Source organism: Grampus griseus, assembly GCF_964374135.1.
Source record: "Grampus griseus genome assembly, chromosome: 3".
In the NCBI taxonomy this organism is placed as follows: Eukaryota; Metazoa; Chordata; class Mammalia; order Artiodactyla; family Delphinidae; genus Grampus; species Grampus griseus.
Genome location: NC_139019.1, coordinates 123,152,914 through 123,169,788, shown reverse-complemented (window position 1 = coordinate 123,169,788; position 16,875 = coordinate 123,152,914). Strand labels below are relative to the sequence as shown.

Below are 16,875 nucleotides of genomic sequence, written 5' to 3'. Positions count from 1 at the left end.
GAACAAGTGCAGCTTGGGGGATGCTGGCTGGACCAGCCAAGTTCTTAGAGTCTTTCTCCTAAGTCACACTCACCAAGGGCAGTGACTGGTTTGCATTATACAAACACTGGGCATATATCTGCAAGCTATTTTCGATATTTTTTAAAGTGTTGGGTTGCATGGCTAACCAGAGGGTCATATCCATCTAAAAAGGAGCTGTTGCTGATTGAGAGGAAAAACGCCAGCATGTCTGCGTTGGGCTGAATTGGACTAATTCGGGCTTTGGGTAGTAACGCAGGCTGTCCCACTGGTCAGAAGCCGTCATCAGCAATGCAACCAATAGCTAGCCTTCAAGGAACACTTGCCTTGTTCCAGGATTGAGCTAATTGCCTTACAAGGATGAACTCTGTTAATCCTCTGAACAGCCCTGTGTGTCACGTCCTATTATTATCCCCGCTTTATGGACCAGGAAACTGAGTCTTTGGGAAGTTGTGTAACATCCCTGAGATCACCTGGCTTCTAAGTGGCAGAACCAGAACACAGATCCAGCTCATGAGAGAGGCTGAGCTCTAAGATCCTGCTTTGTTAATAAAATAAGGGATGATTTATTATTTCTTACTCATTAAATTCAACTGGGTCGGTTAGTATATTTGAAAACATGAATTCTACATTAGGGTGGGCTGGAGGAAAATCAGTGATAAAAGAAATCTTTGTGCTGAGAAGCCTGGGAATTATTAGTGTAAGAAATGCCTGTGGGAGCGAACCCATCACTGACCACCCATTGCTGCAGGAAAGGACTTAATGCCTAGTTGCCTTCACTGGTTATTTATACATACTGGTGTTGGGATTGTGTTTTGCCAGAGATTCTGCCCTGGGCAGACTGGGGCGCAAAGACTTCCATCACATGTGGCCTTTGTGATAATCACTGGGAGAGGAGAGAATAGGCCAAGGGAAAACTCTAGCTTTGCTGATGCAGCGCCCACTCTGGCCAGGCACTGCTCTCACCCCACCGTCCCCTGATACACCCTCCCTATCTCCACTTCCTTTTTTAATTTTTAATTTTTATTGGCGTATAGTTGATTTCATTACAGAGTAGCGAGTAGAGTTCCCTGTGCTATACAGTAGGTCCTTATTAGTTATCTATTTTATATATAATAGTGTGTATATGTCAATCACAATCTCTCAATTTACTCTCCCCTTTCCCCCACCCCTGGTAACCATAAATTTGTTTTCTATGTCTGTGACTCTATTTCTGTTTTTAAAATAAGTTCATTTGTACCATTTTATTAGATTCCACATTTAAGCAATATCATATGATGTTTGTCTCTCTCTGACTTACTTTACTTACGATGATTTCTAGGGCCATGATAATCTCTAGGTCCATCCTTGTTGCTACAAATGGCATTATTTCGTTCTTTTTTATGGCTGAGTAATATTCGTGTGTGTGTGTGTGTGTGTGTGTGTGTGTGTGTACACCACATCTTCGTTATCCATTCATCCGTTGATGGGCATTTAGGTTGCTTCCACGTCCTGGCTGTTGTGAATAGTGCTGCAATGAACATTGGGGTGCATGTATGTTTTTGAATTATGGTTTTCTCTGGATATACGCCCAGGAGTGGGATTGCTGGATCATATGGTAACTCTATTTTTAGTTTTTTAAGGAACCTCCATACTGTTCTCCATAGTGGCTGTATCAATTTACATTCCCACCAACCGTGCAAGAGTGTTCCCTTTTCTCCACACCCTCTCCAGCATTTATTGTTTGTAGGTTTTCTGATGATGGCCATTCTCACCAGTATGAGATGATACCTCATTATAGTTTTGATTTGCATTTCTCTGATAATTAGTGATGTTGAGCATCTTTTCATGTGTCTGTTAGCCATCTTTATGTCTTCTTTGGAGAATGTCTATTTAGATCTTCTGCTCATTTTTGATTGGGTTGTTTGTTTTTTTGACATAGAGCTGCATGAGCTGTTTGTATATTTTGGAGATCACTTGTCAGTCACTTCGTTTGCAAATATTTTCTCCCTTTCTGTGGGTTGTCATTTCGATTTGTTTATGGTTTCCTTTGCTGTGCAGAAGCTTTTAAGTTTAATTAGGTCCCATTTTTAAATTATTTTTTTTAATTTTCATTACTCTAGGAGGTGGATCAAAAAAGATATTGCTGCGATTAATGTCAAAGTGTGTTCTGCCTATGTTTTCCTCTAAGAGTTTGTACGGTATCCAGCCTTACATTTAGATCTTTAATCCATTTTGAGTTTATTTTTGTGTATGGTGTTAGAGAGTGTTCTTATTTCATTCTTTTACATGTAGCTGTCCAGTTTTCCCAGCACCACTTATGGAAGAGACTGTCTTTTCTCCATTGTATATCCTTGTCTCCTTTGTTGTAGATTAGTTGACCATAGGTGGGTGGGTTTATCTCTGGGCTGATCTGCACTTTTGAGAAGCCCAGTGAAGCAACACAGCTGGGAAGCTGTAGTTCTGAGGTTTGGATCCAGGGCACCTAACTGCAGATCTTCCAGGCTTTTAACCTCTGTGCAGCGCTGCATTCTCAGTTTGTAGAGACAGGGGAGTGGCACTCCGAGAGGTTCGTGCTCCCCTTGACTCCCGGGGACTTTTTTTTTGCAGCTGGAAGCTGAGGCTGTGTTCCGTGCCATCACCATCGCCAGCCAAACCAACTGTCCTCTCTACGTCACGAAGGTCATGAGCAAGAGTGCAGCCGACCTCATCTCACAAGCCAGGAAAAAAGGTGATTTGTGTTCCGAAGATCTCAGAGCCCCTAACGAGCCATGTGGCTCCTTTCCCTTGGCTGTCCTGGATACATGGTGCCTATTTCGCTCATTGCCTTGCTCTCAGGGAAGCCCCTCATCCTTGTTAGCCCATTGGATCCTTTCTGCATCCTGTGTGGATGGCAGGATCCCAGGATTTCTACTACTTGGCAGATGAGTAAATTGAGGCTCAGGAAGGGTAAGTGGTCTGCCCGAGACGACACAGCTTGAATCAGTTCTTTGGAGAATTGGTGCCTCTCTTTTCCTCCCTGGGATCTTTCACTGTCAGTTCATGTTATCTGAACTTTATAACTGGACATATTCATGAAGATTATATTTGGTGCAGCAGTCAAAGACCCTACTCAGATGGACTTCAACAAGTAAATTATTGGTTGAGGGTGTTTCAGGCATGGCTGGATCAAGGGGTTTAAACACTGATATTAGAGCTCTATCACTGTTATTCCTTTCTGGACTCTGCTTTCCTCTCTTTTCTGTATGAACAATGACAAGAATAAATGCTAAGAGCTGTTCTTGTCCTCTACACTTGGTGGGGGCATGGTGAGGGAGTATAGAACATCTTTTCCAATAGCTCAAGTGAAAGTCCCCAGGAATACTGCCACTGCCTTGGCTTGGGTTGTGGGCTCATCTCTGAACAAATATCTGCTCCGGAGATGGTGTAATTGATTGGCCAGGGTTGAGGGCAGTGTGTAGGGAGGAGGTCCCACCCCCTGAGCCACTCAGGGTAGCCCAGGTTATTTCAGAGAAGGCATTGAATGGGTCTCCAAAGGACATCCAGTGGTGTGGCCTTCATGACCTGGCTCTGTCCCCATGGCCTTCTGACTTCTGTTTCTTTTCTCCATGGCTGTTAACTCGGCTTCCTTTGCTCACCTCGTGCTAAGCTCAAGCTTACCCTCATTTCAAAACTTGCTTTCCTGCTTTCCGTTCTCGTCCTCAGTGACGCACTAATGGGCTCCCTTGTGAACAGAGTGTGGTTGAGACACAGGAGCCGTAGGGCTCTGCGTTTGGTTGGGAGGGAGGATTTCCTAGGCCCAACTGTATGATTGGGACTGCCGTGTGCCCGTGGGACCAAGCTGAATGACTCATCTACCAAACCCAGAACTGGTCTGTAAAACTCCGCATGTGAGTGACTGGGGCGGCTAAAAATAGTCCCAACTGACCGATGGCCGAGTGTTTGGCTGCCTGACCTTCTGGCAAACGGGACCCTTTTCTTACGGGAGGGGAATCTCCCTAATTGCCCCGCCAGCCTTTCTAGCTGGCAGATTCTGGGGCACCACCTGCTCACCTTACCCTGCTCATGGGAAGCCTGCTGTTTTCTCGCTCAGCTTTTAAGTGTCTCCATATGATATGGCCTGGCTGCTTCGCTGGGTATGAGTCATCAGGACAGAACCAGGAATGAAGCCCAATGCTGCTTACTCATTCTTGGAGAAGGGAAAAAGGAAAAGAAAAGTGCACGGGGACACCTCCACTCCTCTCCCCACGGCCACCTACTATCCTCACCCTGTCTTGCCTCGTGCTGATGGCCACATCCTGCTTGGGACCCATTCTCGGATGACCTGGGGGCTTCAAAGACAGTGTGTTTCAATTATATGCTGGGTCTTATTTTAAATTCCATGTAGAAAAATTCCTCACCCTTAGCCTCCTGGCTTATGACTTTCTGGCAAGGAGAACTAGTACAGCTGTGTCTCCAGGGTGGAAGGGAGGCATTATTTTAGTGATGAAAAACCAGCTGCTGAGATGGAAGCCAATAAACATCTCGTGAACCGTCATTCTCAGGGAAGGAGTCAAGAGCATTCAGAGCAGGAAGACAGTGTATGGCAGGGTTCACTCTTCCCTCTGGACCAGGGGACTGTTTAAGCCCCAGGGTGTTTAATCCCCAAGTGCTCCTCAACATCTCTGCACGGCTGCTCAGAATCAACATTAGGAATTTCAATTTAATGAGGACCAACTGTATGCCCTTCATTGAGGGGAAATACTTTAAATGTATTATTATGTAGAATTCACAAAGCACCAGGAGAAACTGGCATTTATTATCACCATTTTTCAGAAGAGGAAATTGAAGCACATCTTGTCCAGAATCTCCCAGCTTGGAGAGCTAGTCTCCAAATCCAATTGTGTCAATAATGTAATTACAATCTCTACTTATTCTAGTCTTCCATCTAAAGATAGTCCACAGGGAGAGGTCTTCCACTTTTAAGGTTGTATTTCTCTTAATAGTACTTGAATGCTTGCCTTGATTTTCATTTCTTCATTTCTTTTTGGTCCCATATGCTTTAGCTTGGTAAATATTTTTGGAGAGTCCTTGAAATTCTCTTCAGTCCTATGTGGATCCTTTTCACTGCCGCCCCAAAGAACAGGTCTGTCCTATATGAATCATTGCCATTGCTTCCTTCTTTTGCCCATGGCAGACATCACAAATCAATCCTGAGCCTTTTCTAGTGAGACCAGAAGCATATTTAGAATTCTTCCCAACACAGAAATCCAGGCAACTAAAACCTAAAATTGATTGGAGTTGAAGCAAGGCAAAACCTGTAATCCTAGCCATAGAGCCTTCTTAAACTTCCACCTTGTGGGGAACTTGAATGTGGAAGATGGAGGAGCAAACTTAAAGAAGCCAAGGGCTGCACAGGAATCGTTAGCCCAAGATTCTGGCACAGAGAAACTTGATAGCAACCCACCTTCTATGAGATAGCGTTTACCTTCTGTATCACTGTCCCTTCTTCTTTCACAAGCTCAGTTTAGATCAGTGTATGTCCCAGTATCCTTCCTCCCCTCTCCTTCGTTTGGGCATTCCAGCCTCTCATTCTAGACACAGGGTCCGGGAAGCTAACCTCAGCTTTGCTGTGTCCCTGGTTGTTGGGTGTCCTTGAGCAAATTACTCATTGCTTTAGGTTAAGGAGTAACAAACATGATGCAAATAAGATGTGTCATCCTCAGGAATTGGTTTTACTTTGTGGAACCAAAGCATGTCTTTGCGACAGCAGGATGTAGCGGTTCCCAGTGATGTGGGCACGTATGGGGCTTTGGGCTTCTACAGTGGGGAAGAGGAAGAGGTGTAAAAGGAATCACATTTGCTTAGCATCTCTTATGTGGCAGACACTTTGTGTGTGCCAAACCTTTCTTTTTCACAAGGCTGAGAAGTAGACATCATCTTATTTCATCAATTCCAGGACCTATTTTTGTTTTTTGTTTTGTTTTTGTTTTTTTTGCGGTACGCGAGCCTCTCACTGTTGTGGCCTCTCCTGTCGCGGAGCACAGGCTCTGGACGCTCAGGCTCAGAGCCCATGGCTCACGGGCCCAGCCGCTCCGCGGCATGCGGGATCTTCCTGGACCGGGGCATGAACCCATGTCCCCCGCATTGGCAGGTGGACTCCCAACCACTGCGCCACCTGGGAAGCCCCAGGACCTATTTATTCCACATTTTAACATTTCTGAAATGAGGATGAATCTTCCAATTTATATATATATATATATATATATATATATATATATATATGTATATATATATATACTTTTTTTTTTGCCTCAAATGTTAATTTGCCTCAGAATTTGAGAATTGATGCTGCATCTTGCAACTAGGGGCTTCTACAGAATACAGAATTGTTCCCATTTAGAAGATAGAAAAGCAGAGGCTTAGAAAAGTGGGGGAACATGGACTTGAACCCAGGCCTGCCTGACTCCAGAGCCACAGCCTTGGGTAGGCTTAGGGGCTATGATTATCTAAGCCCGGCCCAGGGCAGCACATATATCATATCACCCATTACCTCTGTCCTACCTGTTGCAGGAAACGTGGTCTTTGGTGAGCCCATCACCGCCAGCCTGGGCACGGATGGGACCCATTACTGGAGCAAGAACTGGGCCAAGGCGGCTGCGTTTGTGACATCCCCGCCTCTGAGTCCTGACCCAACTACCCCTGACTACATCAACTCCTTGCTGGCCAGGTTGGTGCAGAATGACAAGCAGCGGGCATTGTGTGGAGGCATCTTGGGAACGATGGGATGAAGACTGGAGCCACCCATCCATCCGCTAGACTAGAGTCTGCAGTGAGGAATAAATATCGAGAATTCCCCTGCAGTGCTGAGCACAGATAACAGGCTCTTCCCTAGTGTATTTTAAAAGATACTACAGTGATCATATTAGTAATGGTAACAGCAGTTAATACATATTGTATGTCGAGCACTAGGGTGAGATTACACGTGTGATCTCATTGTTCCTCATAACAACGCTGTGAGTGAGGAACTGTCATCACCATTTCACAGACTGAGCAACTGAGGGTCCGGGAGACAAAATCATTTGCTCTGTTTTGATGACCACCTAACCAAAATTACAGGGAGACTAGTTTGCTGCTGCCCTCTGTGGATAAGTCCCATCACTCATGTGGGTCATTTTTGTTACACAAGAGGTGATCTAATCCCACCCCCTCATTTTCCAGATAAGGTAACTGAGCCCTAGGGAGGGGAAGAAATTCACCCAAGTTCGCATAGTTGGCGAGAGGGAGAAGAAGGATTCCAAACTCAAGTCATGGCACTCCACATGCCTACCCTAGACCCTCATTTCTGGGCCCCTGCGGTGCCTCTAGCCTCCCCGTTCACATGGAGCTTTTCTCCTTCGCCAGTGGGGACCTGCAGCTCTCCGGCAGTGCCCACTGCACCTTCAGCACTGCCCAGAAGGCCATCGGGAAGGACAACTTCACAGCCATTCCCGAGGGCACCAGCGGTGTGGAAGAGCGGATGTCTGTCATCTGGGACAAGGCCGTGGTAAGGACCACGGTCATAGGAGGGCATCCAGGGCCAGATCAGAGCCTCCTGCCGCTGCTCCTCTTTGCCCTGTCATGGGGGTGCTGGGGGCACAGATGAGGCCTCATACCTGCCCAGGTGTCTCTGGAGCCAGGTGGCTCAGGTGGTTTGGGAATGTCCCTTCTAGAGTGATGAATCCTGGGGCCTGAGGTTCTGAGGAGGCCTCCTCTAGATTGTTAAGGGCTAGGAACCAGAAACACAGATCATTTATCTGATGGTATGAATGATCTGTGCTTAAAATAATAGTGAATTAAAAATTCTTTTTGTTTGGAGGGTTTTATTATCTCTTTTGAGAGGGTTGGATATAACCCTCTGAAATGATAAGCAAGGGGTCTGTGATTAAGACTCAGGTCATTTGCTCACCAAGGAGTGGTGTGTGGTCATCCGGGCTGTACAGGTGATTGTCTGTCAGAGTCTTCTGGCAAAGTGGCCTGGTTTTATTTTCCTTGTTTAACATCACAGAAGCTGAAAAAAAAAAAAAAAAAAAGTCATGCAAATGAAGTCACTTCCTAAGATTTGAGTAAAATTAATAAATAACTCATTATTAAGTTGATCCCTTCCCTCTGTTTTATTTTTAAAACCCTGAAGCCACTCATTTCAGAGCCAAATAGAATACATATCTACACAGTGTAATCCAAGTTTCCCTTTTCTTGGCTCCCAGGAAGCGCAAAACTAGATTTTAAACTAAATTCTTCTTTCCTTACCCAAGTTGTTTTGTGAAGGGGGAAAGTATAAATATATTTGTCTCTTCTCTTACAAATTTAGATTTTTTTACATTGTTATCTATTTATGAATGTGTGTATATATTTATCTTGGCACTATCTGGAACTGTTAAAAAATAATATATATTTTAAAATTACCAACATGATACATGCTCAATAAAGAACATTTGGAAAGTACAGAAAAGTACACACATGAAAGAAAACAAAACTCACTTATAATCCCACAACCCAGGGATAACCATTGTTATCATTTGGGTGAGGTTCTTCCATATTTATCCTGTGCCCATGCAAATACAAACATATTATCTGAGATATGGGCTGATAATTACATTTGTTTTTACTGTGAACTGTCTATAATCCTTTCTGGAGTTAGAAGGGATAAATAAGTAAGTAAATGTATGTACATGTCCAGAAAAAAATGCATACTTCCAGAGCAGTCACTTCCATCTTCTTTATCTTTTTTTTTTCTTCTTTTTTTTGAGAAGGATAAGTGTTAGCTCTTCTCTAAATGTTTGATAGAATTCAACTGTGAAGCCATCTGGTCCTGGACTTTGGTTTGTTGGAAGATTTTTGATCACAGTTTCAATTTCATTACTTGTGATTGGTCTGTTCATATTTTCTATTTTTTCCTGGTTCAGTCTTGGAAGGTTATACCTTTCTAAGAATTTGTCTATTTCTTCCAGGTTGTCCAATTTACTGGCATAGAGTTGCTTGTACTAGTCTCTTAGGATGCTTTGTAGTTCTGCAGTGTCTGTTGTAACTTCTGCTTTTTCATTTCTAATTTTATTGATTTGGATCCTCTCCCTCTTTTTTTTGATGAGTCTGGCTAAAGGTTTATCAATTTTGTTTATCTTCTCAAAGAACCAGCTTTTAGTTTTATTGATCTTTGCTATTGTTTTCCTTGTTTCTATTTCATTTATTTCTGCTCTGATCTTTATGATTTCTTTCCTTCTACTAACTTTGGAGTTTGTTTGTTCTTCTTTCTCTATTTCCTTTAGGTGTAAGGTTAGATTGTTTATTTGAGATTTTTCTTGTTTCTTGAGGTAGGATTGTATTGGCTATAAACTTGTCTCTTAGAACTGCTTTTGCTGCATCCCATAGGTTTTGGATCATCATGTTTTCGTTGTCATTTGTCTCTAGGTATTTTTTGATATCCTCTTTGATTTCTTCAGTGATCTCTCAGTTATTTAGTAACGTATTGTTTAGCCTCCATGTATTTGTGTTTTTTACGTTTTTTTCCCTGTAATTGATTTCTAATCTCATAGTGTTGTAGTCAGAAAAGATGCTTGACGTGATTTCAATTTTCTTAAATTTACCGAGGCTTGATTTGTGACCCAAGATGTGATCTATCGTGGAGAATGTTCCCTGTGAACTTGATAAGAAAGTGTAATCTGCTGTTTTCAGATGGAATGTCCTATAAATATCAATTAAATATATCTGGTCTGTTGTGTCATTTAAAGCTTGTGTTTCCTTATTTATTTTCATCTTGGATGATCTGTCCATTGGTGTAAGTGAGGTGTTAAAATCCCCCACTATTATTGTGTTACTGTCGATTTCCTCTTTTATAGCTGTTAGCCTTTGCCTTATGTATTGAGGTGCTCCTATGTTGGGTGCATACATATTTATAATTGTTATGTGTTCTTCTTGGATTGATCCCTTGATCATTATGTAGTGTCCTTCCTTGTCTCTTGTAACATTCTTTATTTTAAAATCTATTTTATCTGATATGAGTATTGCTACTCCAGCTTTCTTTGTTTTTTTGTTTTTTGTTTTTTTGCGGTACGCGGGCCTCTCACTGCTGTGGCCTCTCCCGTTGTGGAGCATAGGCTTCGGACGCACAGGCTCAGCGGCCATGGCTCACGGGCCTAGCCGCTCCATGGCATATGGGCTCTTCCCGGACCAGGGCATGAACCTGTGTCTCCTGCATCGGCAGGCGGACTCTCAACCACTGCGCCACCAGGGAAGCCCCCAGCTTTCTTTTGATTCCATTTGCATGGAAAATCTTTTTCCATCCCCTCACTTTCAGTCTGTATGTGTCCCTAGGTCTGAAGTGGGTCTCTTGTAGACAGCATATATATGGGTCTTGCCTTTGTATCCATTCAGCAAGCCTTTTGGTTGGAGCATTTAATCCATTCACATTTAAGGTGATTATCAATAAGTATGTTCCTATTGCCATTTTCTTAATCGTTTTGGGTTTGTTTTTGTAGGTCCTTTTCTTCTCTTGTGTTTCCCACTTAGAGAAGTTCCTTTAGCATTTGTTGTAGAGCTGGTTTTGTGGTGCTGAATTCTCTTAGCTTTTGCTTGTCTGTAAAGCTTTTGATTTCCCCATCAAATGTGAATGAGATCCTTGCCAGGTAGAGTAATCTTGGTTTTAGGGTCTTCCCTTTCATCACTTTAAGTATATCATGCCACTCCCTTCTGGCTTGTAGAATTTCTGCTGAGAAATCAGCTGTTAACCTTATGGGAGTTCTCTTGTATGTTATTTGTCATTTTTCCCTTGCTGCTTTCAATAACTTTTCTTTGTCTTTAAGTTTTGCCAATTTGATTATTATGTGTCTCGGCATGTTTCTCCTTGGGTTTATCCTGCCTGGGACTCTCTGTGCTTCCTGGACTTGGGTGGCTCTTTCCTTTCCCATGTTAGGGAAGTTTTCAACCATAATCTCTTCAAATATTTTCTCAGGTCCTTTCTCTCTCTCTTCTCCTTCTGGGACCCCAATAATGTGAATGTTTGTGCATTTAATGTTGTCCCAGAGGTCTCTCAGGCTGTCTTCGTTTCTTTTCATTCTTTTTTCTTTCTCCTGTTCCATGGCAGTGAATTCCACCATTCTGTCTTCCAAGTCACTTCTCCGTTCTTCTGCCTCAGTTATTCTGCTATTGATTCCTTCTAGTGTATTTTTCACTTCAGTTACTCTATTGTTCATCTCTGTTTATTTGTTCTTTAATTCTTCTAGGTCTGTATTAAACATTTCTTGCATCTTCTCAATCTTTGCCTCCATTCTTTTTCTGAGGTCCTGGATCATCTTCACTATGATTATTCTGAATTCTGTTTCTGGAAGGTTGCCTATCTCCACTTCATTTAGCTGTTTTTCTGGGGTTTTATCTTGTTCCTTCCTCTGGTCCATAGTCCTCTGCCTTTTCGTTTTGTCTGTCTTTCTGTGAATGTGGTTTTTGTTCCACAGGCTGCAGGATTGTAGTTCTTCATCACTTCCATCTTAAGCCATGCATTTAACCATTTTCTCTGGGTGATGGTGACAGCCCCACTGATTCTGTAGCTTGCTGGGTGGACTTCTGTGCTCACCGTCTCAGAGGTCCCTCTTTGTATATGTGGGCCTTCGTGGTCCCCCTGCTCTGAGCTCAGAGGCCCTAGATGGACCATTTTGTGTGTGTACGTTTCAACAGGCCACGGGGAAGATGGATGAAAACCAGTTCGTGGCCGTGACAAGCACAAATGCTGCCAAGATCTTCAATCTGTATCCCCGCAAGGGAAGAATATCTGTGGGCTCTGACAGCGACCTGGTGATCTGGGATCCAGATGCCGTCAAGATCGTCTCTGCCAAGAACCACCAGTCGGTAAGACCTGAGCAGGTGGGAGTGGAGCAGAGTGGGGAACGTGGGCAGGGAACGTGGTGGTGAGAGACGTGTGTTTGTGTTGAACCGGGATAGTCAGGCAGGGACGTGTTGCAATGACACACCACCCCCAATTCCCAGGGACTTAAAACCTCAACAGTTTCTTTCTCACTCCTGCTTTCCAAAATGGGTTGGCAGAGGAGAGGGGCTCTGCCCATCACAGTCGCTCAGGGTTGGGGGCTGGTAGAGGCACCAGCTCTCTACACGTGCTATGATTGTTGAGGTCGGGGACCAGGACATGGCTTTGAAAGCTTTTCCGAGATCTCACTTCCTCTCACCCTGCACTGGCCAGAGCCAGGCCGGAGGCCATACTTTCTTCCAGGAGGTCAGGAAGTACATGGATACCTTGTGCCTAGAAGGAGAAAGAATGGGAAAAAAATTGGTGAACAGCTCTGATGACTTCCTCATGAGGAGTTCCATGTGAAAGATGACGGTTAAAGCCCAGTACCTAACAGAAAGGGTTTTAAAAATACAGTGCTTGTTAGTAAAAAGAGCATTTTTCAAGCACTTATGTCTCAGGCACTGTGCTTTTCATTTGTTGAATCTCTGTAACAGTCTTCTTCAGGTGGGCACTATTATTAAGGAAGTGGAGATGCAGAGATTAAATAATTTATGCAGCAAGTAAATGGTGAAGCTAGGATTCAAACCCAGATAACTTGACTCCAAGCTGATATCCTTAACCACTTTTCAATAATGCCTTGCACTTATTGGATAAATGAAGGAGGTAGGGAAGAAGCCCATCTGGGGTGGCAGTGGCCTTTGCTTCAACATTGTGTCATATTACATTGTTTAATTTCGAGCTAGTGGGGATTTAAGGGTCATGTAACCCATCTACCCAGTCCAAGATGGCAAATACACCATCTCTGGTAGTTATCCACCTTCTCTTCGAACACTGCCAGTGACAAAAATTTTCTTCCACGTGAGGACCTTACTTAAGACTGGATGCTTCTCTTGGCCAGGAAGCCCACTCTTAGCAAGCATCTGTCTCCCGAGGCCTCCACCCACTAGAAGCTTGCAGATGCTTTGTAAGCTGTTCCTGGCTTACCTGGTGAATCAGTTCCTAGGGATGCTGAAGGCAGGATCCCAAGCACAGGAGAACCGCGTTCCTCTTTCTGTCCTTACTGCACCCATAACCAAGGCTTCGTCCCTCGCCCCTGTCTCTAGGCTGCAGAGTACAACATCTTTGAAGGGATGGAGCTGCGCGGGGCTCCTCTGGTGGTCATCTGCCAGGGCAAAATCATGCTGGAAGATGGCAACCTGCACGTGACCCAGGGGGCTGGCCGCTTCATTCCCTGCAGCCCCTACTCGGACTATGTCTACAAGCGCATTAAAGCCCGGAGGAAGGTGAGAAGCAGGCAGAGCCCAGAGGTGGGGGGGGGGGATGGGCTCTGTGTCCCATTCAGCACAGGGACAGGAACCATGAGATTGGGAGGGGTCTGTGTGCTCTAGATCCTCCCAAAGAAATTCACAGCACCGATCTCTTCCCAAAGGACCATTGCACAGATTTAATGGACTATAAAAGGGGGGTTCAAAAACTTTCTTGGCTAAAGAAAGCTTTTTTGCAAACGATTTCCCCCCGTTTTTAGAATGCTTTTCCTTAAAGTAATTAAACATTTTAATAATTCAAAATAAAGTCTGTATCTATTTTTTGTTAATAATTTACTCTTCAAGGCTTACAAAGAGAACCAGCAGTCCACACCCACCCCTCCTTGTTCCATCCCACATCTGTCTGTTGCTGCTCCACTGGGGCAAATGTTTATAACTCTTTTAGCAAGTTCTGTGGTTCATATAAAATCTTATTTATGTCCCTGATTTCACAGATAAATAGGTAGATGCATACACAGCCATATGGGTACCTGTTTGTGTACATGTCTGCCTACCTCCCTACACGTTACAGACAGAGTAGCTCTAGCTGATGGAGGGGTGAGGCCCAGAACTCTGTCTTTCCAGCTCCCTCTCCTATCCCCACACTCATCTCCAGGTCGCCTTCCTGTAGGGAAACCTTAGGGCTCCTCAAAACAGGGTTTGACCAGCTCTGGGATTGTGGGATTTGAGCCGTGGTACTGACCTCGTCTGTTAGACAGAATAAAGTCATCTGTGCACATGGGATGGGGGAGATGGTGGGGAGAGGAGGAAGGGGGCTCCCTGTGTAAGTCACTGGGGGCCAGGCCAGAGGAAACAGAACCATGCCACCTCTGTGCCTGGACCCATCCCAGGGGTTTCCAACTTCCCTGCAGAGTACGTTGCCTGGGAAACAGGCTCCGAAGGGGAGATTTTCACGCAAGAGGTTTCCTGGGTGTTGCTTTCAGGATCACCCCTTGTGGCCAAATGAAGAAGCAGAACAGGGCAGAGGGAGAAGTCAGGCTGGGATGCAGCTGTAACCAAGGCCTCAGCTGGACCTCAGCTGGGCTGGTCCTTGACAGGGGTCTGGGCCTTATATTCACTCCCTCCACACACACACACCCCCGCCAACCTACAAACCAGTATGGGATGTGGGCTGCCCCGGAGCAGAGGGTGGGGCTTTGGGCCTAGCGGTTCTCTTCATCTGAGGGCAGTTCTTGGGTGGGACTCCAGTGAGCCCTTCCTATTGCCAACACCCGCACCAGCAGGGAGAATGAGTCTTCAGTCGTGGCGACATTGGGGCGGGGGCTTGGGGACAGGAAATGGGTGCCCACTGCAGTACCTCTTAGAGAGAGAATCACAGAAACTCAATATGTAAGTGGTCGTCGAGCCTCTGGGTGGATGTTGGCAACACAGGAGGCCTTCCCATCTCATGAGGCAGCTGCCCACCCCTGCCTGTGAGAACCAACTTCTTTTCTTTGTCTGTTTTTGTTTTCAAATTTAATGTTTTATTGGAAGGGGAACAGATAATCCAATCAGTTATAAAATCAAAAATAGAGGATTCTAGAATTATGATGGAGACAGAAACATAAATTGAAATATTCAGAATTCTGAGAAGCCTTTTTTGTGCAGATAGCCCCAGCATGATCTTGGTTGTCCAATCACTGAGCTCCTACTTGGGAAGTTCCTTGTAGTTTCAGATGTAGGGTTACCGAGGCAGTTGTTGAGTAGAAGCCAGAGAGAATCCATGTCCTCCAGAGCCCAATGGGTGGCAGCAGCCGTATCCGTGGCCTCCACAGGAGAACGAACTTCGTTCGTTCTGCAGGTCTACCTCCCTGCAGCACACCAAGCTCAGTTCTGCTCCAGGCACCTGCACAGAATGAGTTAAACCCATCTGAGCACCTGTGTGTTCCCAAAGTCATCTGTCCTTCGGTCTAAATACCCCTGCAGCCTTCCGCTATTCATTCATGACAGTGCTCTAAATCCCTTCACCATTCTTCTCTGTTTATGAGTGGTATTTTAAAGGTAGCTAGTATGGAGTAAAATTCCACACTCCAGTTTTGGCCTAATAGAGAAGAGAATGAAACTCAAACGTCTGAGGTATCAGCTTTGTATTTCCATGAATGTGACTTAGCCTCTGGACCCCAAGAGATGTTAATGAAATACAGTTATTGGTCAAGGTTTGGGGGGAGTACAGATATAGTCATCATCTCACCTGAATCATTAACGTCTGCAAATGTGGTGAGCTTTGCCTCTGCACCTGCACCTGAGTCACTGATGGATGCGAGGGAAGCCTCTGTGGCCAGCTTCCTTGGATCTTACAACGAGCTGTCCTGTGATGTCAGCTGTCGGCGTGTCCTCATTGCCTCACCTCTGGGCAATGATAAGAAACAGGCAGAGGTTGTGCGCCGGCCATTCTGCTGCCTTGGGTGGTCTTGCGGTGTTTGCATAATAGCACCCTTGTGGGAGGCGCCCTGTTTCATGTGACCGTGAGCTCTGATTCCACCACGCCTGGCCTCTGCTGATGTTGCTGGCGGGTTCCACGGTCCCAGGGCAGGTGCTGTGGGACCACAGCCAGAGGCCAGGGGGTCAGACCCACTGAATGAGGACAGTCATTTCAATGACTGTCAATGAGGACAGCCGCTTTTGTTCTGTGCTGAGGAGTGTGAGGATGGAGCTCCCATGCGGTCCTTGCCAGCACTTATGACCCTATCTCAAACTGCTACCCTTCCCACCGCTCTGCTCCAGCCGCATGGGAGGTTCTTCTGTTTGATGACATTCCCACTGGCAGTTTCCTCTGCTGAGAACACTGCCATCCACACCTCCCCCAGCCTCCTCCCTCCCTCCCTCCCTCCACCCTGGCCCCACCAACAATCTCCTTTGGTCCTTAAGATAGAGGCTCATCTCTTTAGAGAGGCCTTCACCCGCCACCTCCATGGTCACTCTATCACAACACCGCACATTATTTATTTTATAATGCTTCTCCTTTCCTTAAAATAACCTTTTAATTTTTTTGCAGTTTTATCGAGATATAATTGACTAGTGCAGCACAAACATAAGTCTGAGGTGTACAGCGTAGTGGTTTGACTTGCATACACCATGGAATGAGTACCACAATAAGTTTAGTGGACACCATCATCTCATATAGACACAAAATTAAAGAAATAGAAAAAAGATTGTTTTCCTTGTGATGAAAACGCTTAGGATGTGATTTATAGCGTATAGCAGTGTTAAGTATCTTTATCATGTTGTACATTGCATCCCTAGTAAAAATAACATGATTATTGCTTTCTGGCTCTCACTACATGCACTTAATTCACTGCTACCTCTGTGCTACCTAGAACACACCCTTAACCGTTGAGCGAATAAACTTTGCTGCCCGCTTTCTCTGCTGCAGATGGCGGACCTGCACGCAGTGCCCAGGGGCATGTATGACGGGCCGGTGTTCGACCTGACCACCACGCCCAAGGGGGGCACCCCCGCCGGCTCCACCCGGGGCTCTCCCACGCGGCCCAACCCGCCTGTGAGGAACCTCCATCAGTCCGGATTTAGCCTGTCAGGTGAGTCGGAGAAGCTGATGGTGAAGGTAGTGAAACGGGGAGCACGGAAGGGGGAGGGGAAGCT

General features: G+C 45.2%; 1 protein-coding gene across 2 annotated transcripts in view; it reads left to right on the top strand.

Moving 5' to 3' along the window:
• Positions 1 to 16,875, top strand: part of DPYSL3 (dihydropyrimidinase like 3) — a 66,858-nt gene that overhangs the window by 45,410 nt on the left and 4,573 nt on the right. For both annotated transcript variants that reach the window (XM_082651212.1, XM_082651213.1), the window contains 6 exons: positions 2,608 to 2,728; positions 6,550 to 6,706; positions 7,381 to 7,522; positions 11,683 to 11,853; positions 13,075 to 13,254; positions 16,649 to 16,811. In XM_082651212.1, the coding sequence (XP_082507338.1) occupies positions 2,608 to 2,728; positions 6,550 to 6,706; positions 7,381 to 7,522; positions 11,683 to 11,853; positions 13,075 to 13,254; positions 16,649 to 16,811 (934 nt within the window). The remainder of the gene's footprint in view (positions 1 to 2,607; positions 2,729 to 6,549; positions 6,707 to 7,380; positions 7,523 to 11,682; positions 11,854 to 13,074; positions 13,255 to 16,648; positions 16,812 to 16,875) is intronic.